Source organism: Ovis canadensis, chromosome 2 (assembly GCF_042477335.2).
Source record: "Ovis canadensis isolate MfBH-ARS-UI-01 breed Bighorn chromosome 2, ARS-UI_OviCan_v2, whole genome shotgun sequence".
Classification (NCBI taxonomy): Eukaryota; Metazoa; Chordata; class Mammalia; order Artiodactyla; family Bovidae; genus Ovis; species Ovis canadensis.
This window is the reverse complement of record NC_091246.1, coordinates 53,301,344-53,313,348: the sequence shown is the minus strand read 5'-3', so window position 1 is coordinate 53,313,348 and position 12,005 is coordinate 53,301,344. Positions and strand designations below refer to the sequence as shown.

Genomic DNA, 12,005 nt, shown 5'->3' with positions numbered 1-12,005 from the left:
GCTGGGGCGAGGAAGGCAGGGGCAAGGGTAAGAGTTCTGAGCTGCTGGGCTGAGGGGCGGGGGAGGTGTCCCCCCTGACCGCGGGCGCCACAAACGGCTCTGGGAGCCGGGGCCCAGGGTCGGGAAATCTGGGGCACGGGCGTGAAGCTGTTTGTTTTTGTTTTCTTTTTTTCCTCGGGTTGGGGTGGGGGGGGTTGGAGAGGAAGTGGAGAGCTGCCTTGGAGGGGGGAAGGGGAGACCAGGCGGAGGAAGCCTTGTTCCCGAGGGGCAGGCGGGTGGGAGGCCTGGCTTTTGCTGGTGGGGTGGAAACCGTGGGAATCCTGGGTCCTCGGCTTGCGCGAGGTCAGGGCGGGGAGGTAGGGGGCAGGGAAATGTATAGATCTGCTTAGCCGACTGCTGCTACATATGGACAAAACTGACTCCGTTTCCCCCAAACTCTTAAAAAGTCGCTTCTAGCCACCCTGTAGCCAGGGTCAAATCCAGGGGAGTCATTAATAGCTCCCCTGTCCCTCACTCCCCACATCCCCTTAATCCTGTAGGAGGTACTTCCTCCAGATAAGGAAGACTTCTCAAACTTCTCTGGGGTTGCCTTGGGCAGTTCCTTATATTACCTCCTGCCTGAGTCTGTTGTGGTCTTGCTCCTGGTTCCCCAACTCTCCTTGACAGAAAAATCTTTTTTAAAGTTGATGCGAGTGGGACCCTAAAATCCTTGCCAATGCCTCCCTTAGCTCTCCCTCTTTTAATGTTAAGAATCCACATCTCTTAATATGGTATACAAGGCCCTTTGCTTTGGCGCCTGCCTGCTTCAGCTCTAGCCGACCTTCTTTCACTTCCAGACTCACCCCCAGTGCACAGACTTGTACTGGTGTAGCACTCATACTGAGCTCAGTGCAGGAGCAGGACATCACCATACTTTTCTTAAAGCTTCCACCTTTGATGCATTCTGTTCTCCCTCCCTTCCCTTGGCTGATTCCTGGTGGCTGTAAAGACAGACCAGGTGTCAGCTTTTCTGAGAAGCCTTCTCTATCGACTCCTTCCCACCCTCTCCACCTCATGGGTGCGTGTTTTTCCTGCAGGCTCCTAACTAACATTCTCATCATAGTCCCCCTTAAGTATAAGGGTACTGTCCTTGTACCTGTTTGCTTCTCCACCAGTCTGTGAACCCTCCAGAGAAGGGACTCTGTTTCAGTTCTGAATGCCCACTGTAGCATAGCATCAGGCATAAAGTTGGCACTGATAAACATTTGCCAGGTGAATTTTTTGTGCACCAGGTTCAGAATACATGCAGATACTTTGTGGATAACTCATGGTCTAGTGGGGCAATTCTCAAACCTTTTCATTTTAGAACCCTATACACTCTTAAAAATTGAGAGTGGGGTTTGAAGATTCAAAAAGCTTTTGTTGGAGTAGGTTATATCTAACAATACTTATCATGTTAAAACAAAAAATTCAATGTTTATTAATTCATTAAAAATAAAACAAACCCATTACACATTACTGTGTTAACATACTTTTAATGAAAAATATATTCACATCCCCAAATTAGAGCATGGCAGTTGTTTTACATTTTTGCAAGTCTCTTTAATATCTTCCATAATAGACAGCTGGATTCTTAAAACCTACTTGTGCTTTCTGTCTGTTGCTATGTGCTGGTTGTTTGAAGTACTCTTTATGAAGAAAATCTAGTCTCGCACAGATACGTAGTTGGAAAAAAGAATATAATTCACTGACCCTTGAATGTGACAGGGATCTGAGGAGTTGAAAATCCGTAACTTAACCCTCTGCTTGCTTCCTCCATATATATGATTCTGCATCCCTGGATTCAACTAACCACTGATCATATAGTACTGTAAATATCTATTGATCCCCATACAAACGTAACAACCCATGTTGTTCAAGTGTCAATGGCATGTGTAGCTTTTTTGGGGCAGTTGTGGATATTCTTCTTTGATACTACATCAACACTTGACTATTCTCTTAAAGGTTAGCTGCAGGGAAGAACCTGACTATATCAATAACCTTCCTGTACAATGTTTCAGTAAAATCCATTGGTCTGTATTGACTTTGGTTGGATCATTTTTTTTTACTCAGGGATAATTTTGTAAGCATGCATGCATTGGTCATTTGGAAAATGATTCACTGAGCTATGCAGGTGTTCCAAATGTCAACATATTTCATTATATATTATTTAAAAAGTCATGGTTTCAACAGAAAAGCTTGTTTTAAGTTTGGGGAAGCCCTAAAGCTCATGGTGGCAGATACAAGTTTTCTAAAATTTTAGTTGTCACTTGAAACCTTGAATTGTATCATTGGCAACAAGTATTGGCAGGTTTTTCCTTGAAGTGACACTTTCTGTTTTTGAGAAAAAAATCTGCCAGCTACCCAAGTCTGATAACTATGGCTTGTCTGTCAGTCATTCCTGCAGGTAAATGTGGTCTATGAAAAAAGCAGCTAATTCAGCTCAAAGAACTGTCTAGGTGCATTCCTTGAGACACCATCATACTTTGGTGTGCACCAGAAAAGTTCTACACACACTCCCCAGTTCATCACAAGGAATATTGAAACACTTGTTACTACAGGACTAAGATTTAACAAAACGAATAATTTTTGCTGCTTCATCAAGGACATTCTTCAGGAAGAAGCCAGCATTTGTATCATACAGTTAGTGGATGGTGGTGAAGCGTACAGTGACTACAGTGCAGTTTGGGCTACTGCCTTGATTTGCACTAAGGCAGCTTACCTGCCAAATGTTCTTTCACTGTCAGTGCAAATGCTGACACTCTGAAAAAGGAAAATAGTGTCTTAGTATTACTATGAAAGTAGTCTTTTTTCTATTTATTTTTGGCTGTGCTGGGTCTCCATTGCTGCGTGGCTTTTCTTTAGCTGTGGCGAGCGAGGGCTGCTCTTCCTTGCAGTGTGTGGGCTGCTCACTGCAGTCAGTGGCTTCTCCTGTTGTGGAGCGTGGGCTCTCGGGTGCATGGGCTTCATTAGTTGTGATGTGTGGGCTCAGTGGCTGTGGCTTGTGGACTCCAGGGCACAGGCTTAACCGTTGTGGTACAGGGGCTTAGGTGCTCTGCAGCATGTGGTATCTTCCCTGACCAGGGCTCGAACCTGTGTCATCTGCATTGGCCGGCAGACTCTTCACCACTGAGCCACCAGGGAAACCCATATGAAAATAATCTTGACGTTATGGACCCCTGCAAGGATCCTGGGCACCCCTAGAGGCCTGAGGGTCAACTGCATTGTAAGAACTGCTGGTCTAATAGGTATTTGAGTCTCTCCCCAGAAGACTCCCTGAGGCATCAGTATCAAGAGGAACGTGATTGGTCACAGTTCCTGAGGATATGGCAGGGAAGTGGTAGCAGGGGTCAGCAGCTGTCTGGGCTCATAGCTGGAGTTCAAACGGTCTGGACTACCACTTGTTGGGGAAGTGGTAAAAGGGATTTGATCTCTAAGGTCCTCAACGATGCCAGGACATGGAATCTGGGGTTAGGGGGCCAGAGCCACATGGACTGCAGTTGCCAGTCTGCGTCAGAGAGGTGATAATACATCTGTTTTCCAGTGCTTAGCCTGGGCCTGGCTTAGTAAATATTGAATGAATTAATCACAGGTGACACGAACGATAGTAGGAAGCTGGCACCTCCCCTGATGGGCTGCCCTGGGGAGGACAAAGTCATTCTACATTAAACCTACTTTAATGGGGTAGGAGTAGAAGATGTCATGCCTTTAAGGAGGTGACAAGAGTAGCAGCAGATTGGGTGGTGTTTGTGTTCTACTTGGAGGGAGAATCAAGGAAGTAACATACTGAGCAATAGGGCTGGTTGAAGAATCATACATGAAAACAGTGGCAGATCTGAGAGGGCTGCCAGGTGGTCCAGGCAGCATGGGCCATGTGGGCAGATGTGGGAGGAAGTGGAAGCACATGGCAATCCCCACCTCCCCCACTCAACCTTCAGGTGAGTGGGGCAGCTGGCACACGGCTCCTAGCACCTGCCTGGCCATTAGGGGAGCTCTGGCCGCTGATGATGCGGCCTCACACTTGGGTCTGGCTTTTTCAGTTGCTTCTCTTCTAGTGCTGTTCTGGGCAGGAGTGGCAGCAAGGCCAGGGAGGGGCTGGAAGTGCCCAACCCAGTCAACAGTTGAGCCTACCTGAGGCAGCCTCAGGCTGGATTTTTGGCTTGTTAACTGCCTCAACCAAATCTGGCTGTAGTTCTCTTAGGCTCAGATACTTGTATCCATAGGCTTGTTTCAGCAAAGCTGCTTCTTGAAAATTCGGACTTGGTGAGGGACTAGGTTTGTTCACATGAGTGGTGATGAAGAACAGAGTGTGTCCCTGGTAGCCACAAAGAGCACTGGCAGCTGCTGTCCCAGGAACAGAAGAATGACACTTGGTGTGGCGTGGGCGCTGGCCGGAGAGGCAAGGGACAGCAGCAGCATGCCTGCTCAGGGACAGCTTCCTGACTAGGATGACTTGGGGCTCTGCGTGTAGTGGGAGCAAGGGGCCTTGGGGCAGACTTCTGAGCCCATCAAGCTGGGCCACAGTACTCCATCCCATTCTCTCCCCGCCTGCCCTCGGGGCGGGTATCTCCTCATGAAGCCAGGCTGAGGCTGCAGGCAGAATCACCTTTATTGGAGCATGACCTGTTTGGGGCTTACACCCCCGGCCCCCACACGTAGTTGGGGGTGGGGGGTGGATAGTATAAAAAAGGATGAGTAGAGCGGAGGCTGTGGGGACTGGCTGGAAGCTGCTGGCAGGGTGGAGCGGGCTGGGGCCCTGGCAGGTTCAGACTGAGGTACAGCAGCGTTAATAATACTCTGGGAACGTTAATATTCTGGGCAGGGGCAGGCACTTAGGGGGCCCTAGGGCATGAAGGCACTTGGAGTCCGGGAAGGGCCAGGGAACGTGCGGCAGGACCAGGCCCAGGGTCTGGCAGGCACTTGGGGGTGCTGGGGTTGGGCAGGCTGGGCCCGACAGCCCAGGAGGCTTTGGTAGTGAGGCACAGTCTCTGGGCTGGGTCTGTGATACACACAAGCGGCTGCCCTAGTGCTCGTCTCGAAGCTCTGAAGGTAAGAACTTGTACTGCTGCTGCCGGATCTGCGCCAGCTTCTTCCGTGCCTCCTCCAGCTCTCGTTCCTTCCGAAGCATCTCTTCCTGGGCGGCAATGATCTGAGGGACAGAGATCAGGGACTCAGTCAGTGAGTATGTGCATCAAGGTCTGGGGGAGTGGGAACGAGTGCAGGCACTGTGACTGCCCCGCTGATGTCCCTCAGAGCTTACCTGGGCAATGCCCCCGACCATCTTCTCCTTCACTACCACGGTCTCATTCTCCTGTTCTTCAAAGGCTGCAGCCTTCTGGGCTGCCTTCACCAGGTTGTCTGAGGCTCGCTTCACTGCGTTGCCGGCAGCCTTGGCAGAGAGAGAGAGCAGGCAGTGTGAGATGAGAACTTGGGAAGGTCCCAGCTGAGCAAGGCCCCCATCTCCCTCGCAGAAAGCATGTCAGGGGTGACAGTTGAAAGCAGCTCAGCTCAAGGCACATGAGATGGGCCAGGGGGCCTCACCTGAAGCCTCTTCATTGCCTCAGAGTCCTGGTCGGCCTTGACCTTGCAGGCTACGAGGAGCTGGGCTGTGGAGGCGGCGACCTGCTTGGCCGATGAGATGAGCTTCTCCTGGCTGGCGTGGCCTTGGACAGCTGCATTGGCCGCCTCACACAGGTTGTTGGTGGCCGCGGCCACCATCCGGGCCTGAAGCAGGGAGATTAGGTTAGAACATGCCTCCTGCCCTGGTCCATCCCCTCTCCAGCCTCTCAAGTCCCTGAAGTGCAGAGGGGCACAGGGGCAGTTGTACACTCACAGCAGAGATGAGGCCCTGGGACCACTGTCCATCATCCAGTGCGTTGGCTGGAATGGCGCCCACCTGTGGAGGAGGGCAGGAGTCTGCTGAGACTTGTGCCCTCCTGAGAGCCTCCCGGAGGAGACCATCATGCCATGTGGAAGGCAAAGCTGCTGGTATTCAAGTCCTTACCTTCCCCTGGGCCACCAGTTCCCTCTGCGCAGCTGAGGCAGCCTTCACCAGGGCACTGGTGGCTGCTGCGATGGACTTGGCAGCTTCCAGTATCTGCTCCTCAAAGTTCAAGGACTCGTCCGCCTCCTGCAAAAAAGAGACAGAAGTGGCAGAGAGAGATGCAGGGTAAGGGGAGGCTGAAGGTGCAGACACTCTGAGCGGAGGGGAGAAGAAGGGAGCAGGGCTGACCTTGGGTTTGGCCCGGGGCTTCAGCTGCTCCAGCTTCTTGGCCGCAGCCTCAATGGCGGCCGCGGCTCCCAGGAGTTCATTCTCAGCAATGACTGTGGGGTCCTCTGGGTCCACCCATTCTGTTCCTGGTGGACAAAGCAAGGAGGGAAGGGGCTAAGGGAGATCAGGAGCACCGGGCAGTGTGCTTACTGTCACCAGGCCCTGGCATCTGTGAAGACTCTGCAGAGGCCATCTCTGAGCAGCCTCCCTGAAGCAGAGTTCTCCCCAGAACAAGGGTTTCCCTTCCCTCCCTGCCCCTGGTCACCCCTTACCCTTCATGGCCTCAGCAGCCTGGATGAGTTCAGTGACTGATCCAGCCACACGCTTTGAGTGCACTGTCAATTGCTGCTTCAATTCTGGGCTTGGCTTCTGCAGGGTCTGGGGAAGAGGGGGCAGAGGGCAGAGAGCATCAGATCTCAGCTTCTACCTTGACCCTTGAAACAGGGGAGAGCCCGCCCCCTCCCGCCACCCCTACCCCAGGCCTCTCCACACCACACCTGAAACAGTACACAGTCTATCCAGGAGCACGCCAGACATCACATTGCATGCATGGTGAAGACAGTGAGGCTATGTGTCACTCACCGGCTGACAAGGAGCCAGGAGAAGGATGAAATGAGAAGAAAGAAGAGATGAGGAGGTAGAGGAGGGAGAGGGCAGGCGGGAAGAGAGGAGACAAGAGAAAGAGGAGGAGGTGAGTAGGAGAACCAAAGATGCTCAAACTGATGGAGCCCCAGAGGAAGGGAGATGTGGAAACAAGGACACACTCGGGGAACAGATGGGGGGTGGGGAGGAGATCTGAACCAAAGATTAGAGTGCAGGCCTGAGGCCTGTGTATTCAGGGAGGCCGCTGTGAGGAACAGACACCTCCCGCCTTACCAGCAGCACGTGGTCCAGCAGTTCCAGGTAGCCATTGGCACATTCCTGGCCAAAGTGTAGGGCTCGGAGCCGCACGTCTGGAGCCACTTCCGGGTGGTAGGCGGCTTCCTGTAGCACAGAGTATACATTAGCCTTAGGATCCCAAAGAGCTCCCAAGTCCCTGCAGGTTCTCCCCTACCATGTGCTGCCCTCAAGCTGCCTTACACTCCTGCCTCACCGCCGGGATTTCTACCTTGCAAGCCCGGAGCATATCTGCAATAGCACGGCGACTCAGATTGGCTGTGGCGATGACATCCTCCTGGCGACAGGAGTTCCCAGCGGCAACGGCCTTGGCGGTTGCCATGGTGATACCCTTGGTCATGCGGATGAAATCTTCAGGGGTAGAGGTCTTGGCAGGTGGCTCTGGGGAGCAGAAGACCTGTTGGGGTAGAGCAAGAAGAAAAACTCCACGGTGAGGGAGGCTGTGAGATGGTGCAGCACTTGTGTGACTGGTTCATTCATCTGCGTACTCAGTCAACAAGCAGCCACTGAGTAGTTACTGTAGATCAGCGCTAGGAGACTTTCACACGTTCACAGCTAATACAACAGAAGGCAGTTGGTCCTCATTTCTGACTAAAGTGATTGGGGAAAGTGTATTTGAAATTAAGCAAGTACCTTTGTGCTGGCTTTTCATTCCTAAAGAGAAGTCTTAATGTGGCAAGTGGTGAAGGTGGGTAAGGAGCTGGGTCTTAAGGATACAGATAACAGGAGTGCACTGACATAGTAGCAGAGCACAAATAACCAGGATGTCAAGTGTGAGAGAGTATTAAGAAATGTTCTAGAGCACAGGGATGGCAGAGAAAAGGCTGTTGGGACCTTGGATATCAGAACAAGGAACTTAGAATTTTACACAGTATGTAAAAGTCATAAAAATATTTTGCTGTATGTGTTCACCCAACAAATTCAATCCCACTAAAGATCAGCTAGGTGGGAGACTACGTGAGGTGCTGAGGGTGCAGCGGGGAATAAGCTAGACAAGGTCCTGTCCTCATGGACCTTACATTCTGGTTTTGGGTACAAATGATAAATAGGTGAATGAGCAGGGAAACTACACTGTGAAGGGGAAAAAGGGTGCTGTGATGAGAAAGAAAAAGGAAGTTCTTTTTTAGAAAGGTGGTCAAGGAAGCTTCTGGCAGAGGGGATGTTTAAGCTGAAGCCTGAAGGATCAGAAGGGGCCAGATGTTCAAAAAACTGGTAAAGAGTAAGAACAAGGGTCTGCAGTGGGTGGAGCTGAGACTGCAGGGGCCTGGCCCCTGGCCCGGAGGAGAGAAGGGTGAGGAGAGACTGGGGAAGGCAGCAGGGGCCCTGGAGCCTGGAAGGCCCTGGTGTGGAGAGCGGACTTTACCAAAGATGCCAGGGCAGTCACTGGAGGATTGTAAGCACTGAAGTGACATAACCTGATTTATATTTTTAAGAGATTATTCTGGGAATTCCCTGGCGGTCCAGAGGTTAGGACTCAGCACTTTCACTGCCATGGCCCTGGGTTGAATCCCTGATTGAAGAGCTAAGATCCCACAAGCTGCATGGTGAGGCGCCCCCCCACCCCCCAAAAAATTATCCTGTGTTGAGAGGATTGACTGGGGAGGGGGAGGTAAGTGGAGAAGCAGGGAGTTTACACAGATGCTGTCACATAAACACAGCTAAGGCCTGATGATGGTTTTGACAAGGTGCTGGTAGCAGAGATGGGAAATGAGAAATTGAGGTCTATTTGGAGGGACCACTAAAAGAACTGCTGATGAGCTCAGATGTGGGGAACAATGAGAGAAAGATGTTAAAACGGAGTTTCTGGCTTTAGGAACTGAGTTACTGAAAAGTGCTATTTAGTGATATGGGAAAGAAGAGGGAATGAATGATCAAGTTTGGTAAGTAGAAAGGAATTTCAATTTGAACATCTCTGAGGAGAAGTGAAAACAGAGGATGAGAAAGATAAATTTAGAAGTTAGAAAGATGGGGACCGCCCCAGTGGTCCAGTGGTTAAGAATCTGCCTGCCAGTGGAACACAGGTTTGATCCCTGGTCTGGGAAGATCCCATATGCGGGGGAGGAACTAAGCCTGTGCACACAACTACTGAGCATAAGCGAAGCCCACGCGCCTAGAGCCCATGCCCCACAAGAGACGCCACTGCAGTGAGCATAAGCGAAGCCCACGCGCCTAGAGCCCGTGCCCCACAGCAAGACACGCCACTGCAGAGAGCATAAGCGAAGCCCTCGCGCCTACAGCCCGTGCCCCACAGCAAGACATGCCACTGCAGTGAGAATAAGCGAAGCCCACGTGCCTAGAGCCTGTGCCCCACAGCAAGAGACACCACTGCAGTGAGCATAAGCGAAGCCCACGCGCCTAGAGCCCGTGCCCCACAGCAAGAGACGCCACTGCAGTGAGCATAAGCGAAGCCCACATGCCTAGAGCCTGTGCCCCACAGCAAGAGACGCCGCTGCAGAGAGCATAAGCGAAGCCCATGCGCCTAGAGCTCGTGCCCCACAGCAAGACACGCCACTGCAGTGAGCATAAGCGAAGCCCACATGCCTAGAGCCTGTGCCCTACAGCAAGAGACGCCACTGCAATGAGAAGCCTGTGCACCGCAAGGAAGGGTAGCCCTGGCTCGCCACAACTGGAGAAGGCCCACGTGCAGCAAAGAAGACCCAGTGTAGCCAAAAAATAAGTCAAAAAAAAAAAAAAAAAAAAAGATGAAAATGACAAAGACTGAAGGCAAGAAGACCAGGTCAAAACCTGGCACAGCAGTCACAGTGAGGGGGAGTGCTGCCTGTGGGCTGGGAGGGAAGGAAGGAGAGGGAGAGACTGGAGGAGGGCGGCACAGGACCTGGCGATGGCCTGCAGGTTGTGAGCGAGGCTGTGAAGTCACAGGCGATGGGGAGGGAGCCTGCTGCAATGGCAGGCTGTGGCCATGCTTAGTAGGAAGAGTAGCTGGTGGGAAGGCACTGTGGCTCGGTGCTAAGGTCAACCAGGAGGCTGAAAATGACTAAGCGCAGAACTGGAAGTCTGCTTGTCAGAGAACAACGATGAGAGGGTTGAACCTGCCAAAGAGGAGTACGAAGGCGATCGGTGCAGTTTCAGGAAGGCCTCTAAGATTTATCTGGTTGAAGGTGAGTGCAACTATAGAGGAGATGTGGGGGGCAACAGAAAAGCGAGTGTCACAAAGGCCAAAGGAAGAAAGGCTTTCAAAGAGAGGCTTGTTAGGGGGTCCGCTGTTTTGGAAATGACTGAAGAAGGTGAAGGCTAAGAAGTGACCCCTGAATGTGGCAACTGAGAGGCCAGAGAGTAGAGGCGGGGATGAAGAGGGTAGGTGTCAAACGCCAAGGAGGAAACAGGTGAGGAAGGGGAGACAGCGCAGCATGCACAGGAAGTCTGGCCGGGGGAGGAGGCTGAGCGTCAGCGTCTTTGTGCATGTGTGGGCGGCGCACATTCACAATCCACCCAGACCCCGCTCTCCAGCCCAGGCCCGGCTGCACAGACAGACGGGCTCACCGCCAGCTCCTGCCGAATATGCTCCGTGGTGGCCTCCAGGGCGCGTGTGCCTTTGGTGGCCTCATCCTCCACCGCCTTCACGGTCTTGAGCAGCGATGTCACATTGGTTACCATCACCTGTGGGCATCAGAGGAGGGAGGGCAGCATCATTTTACGGGGCGGGCAGAAGCACACCGGTCTACTCCCCGCCTGGGGAGCTTCTCTTTTCCTCCCACCTTGGCAGAGTTCTTGAGCTGCCACACAGCAGGGTCGTCACCGACTTTGCCAGCTGCAGCCTTGGTGGCACTGATGAGGTCTCCCAGGGCCTTGGCCACATCTTTAACTGCATTGATCAGCACCACCTGTGTGCGAGAGCAGAGGCTCTGGTCTGTGGGAGGAAAGGGGGATCAGGAAGTGGTTCTGGCCAGAGTGAGGCGTGTGGGGCAGATACCTGGGTCTCTGGGTCCTCAGCTCCCAGGCTGGCTGCACCCAGCTTGACCACATCGGCAAGGCGGGTGATGGTGGCCACGGAGGACTGGGCTGCCTGTGCCAACTTCTCCTGGCTGCCAGCTGCATTCTGCACCAGGACCTTGGTGTCTTCCACCAGCACCTTGGCAGTCTTCAGAATGCCCTCCCTAGGGGACAGCCCAGCCCAGTCAGCTCTTCTCAGGCCTCCCCCAACCCCTCTGGCCCTCCACAGCACAAGGCCCAGTTCCCTCCTCACCGGTGGTCAGCGAAAGTTTCAGCCCCCTCACGGTTGAGCGTGCCGGCAGTGGCGAACATGATGGTGGTGTCCAGGTCGGCGATGATGCCAGACACGGCGCTGGCAGCTGTGATGCAGGCCTGGGTGCCACGATTCCCAGCCTGGAGCGCAGCCAGCACATGGGAGACCTGCGGGAGGAGAGTCAGGTGGTGACTGTGGTAGGGCCCCCGTAAGAGGATAGGTCCTGGGTCTAGGAGAAGGGACAGAGGAAAGGGCTGAGGAGCGCAGCCCCCAGGCCATGGGGACGGGCTCAGTCACCTTTTCAGAGACTCTCCGGGCACACTCTATGAGCTCCTTCTTGGTGTAGGCGTCACTGGGACTGCACTGCAGAGCGCCTGCCTTGGTGACCAGAGCTGCGCAGCCGTGTCCCAGCTCCTGAACCCGGTGCTTGATGTGGGCGCCTATCTGTGAGTAGATGAAACAGGGAGATGGATTTTACAAGAGGATTCGGGGATGTCCACTGCACTTGGAGGAGGCACTAAGGACCTAAAAAACCACTCACTGAGCACTAAATAGGTAGTGAGAAGTACTCTGCACAGAACTTGTCCTGTTTCACAGCCTTTAGTCAGGAGGTCT

General features: G+C 52.9%; 1 protein-coding gene across 4 annotated transcripts in view; it reads right to left on the bottom strand.

Moving 5' to 3' along the window:
- Window positions 1–4,609: 4,609 nt before the first annotated feature.
- Window positions 4,610–12,005, bottom strand: part of TLN1 (talin 1) — a 31,661-nt gene continuing 24,265 nt past the window's right edge. For all 4 annotated transcript variants that reach the window (XM_069576182.1, XM_069576184.1, XM_069576183.1 and 1 more), the window contains 14 exons: window positions 11,688–11,834; window positions 11,391–11,557; window positions 11,118–11,301; window positions 10,903–11,028; window positions 10,688–10,804; window positions 7,398–7,583; window positions 7,166–7,273; window positions 6,562–6,667; window positions 6,251–6,375; window positions 6,023–6,148; window positions 5,852–5,914; window positions 5,560–5,742; window positions 5,279–5,407; window positions 4,610–5,167 (listed from right to left, as the gene is read on the bottom strand). In XM_069576182.1, coding sequence (XP_069432283.1) covers window positions 5,042–5,167; window positions 5,279–5,407; window positions 5,560–5,742; window positions 5,852–5,914; window positions 6,023–6,148; window positions 6,251–6,375; window positions 6,562–6,667; window positions 7,166–7,273; window positions 7,398–7,583; window positions 10,688–10,804; window positions 10,903–11,028; window positions 11,118–11,301; window positions 11,391–11,557; window positions 11,688–11,834 — 1,893 coding nt within the window. In that variant the 3' untranslated portion in view covers window positions 4,610–5,041. The remainder of the gene's footprint in view (window positions 5,168–5,278; window positions 5,408–5,559; window positions 5,743–5,851; window positions 5,915–6,022; window positions 6,149–6,250; window positions 6,376–6,561; window positions 6,668–7,165; window positions 7,274–7,397; window positions 7,584–10,687; window positions 10,805–10,902; window positions 11,029–11,117; window positions 11,302–11,390; window positions 11,558–11,687; window positions 11,835–12,005) is intronic.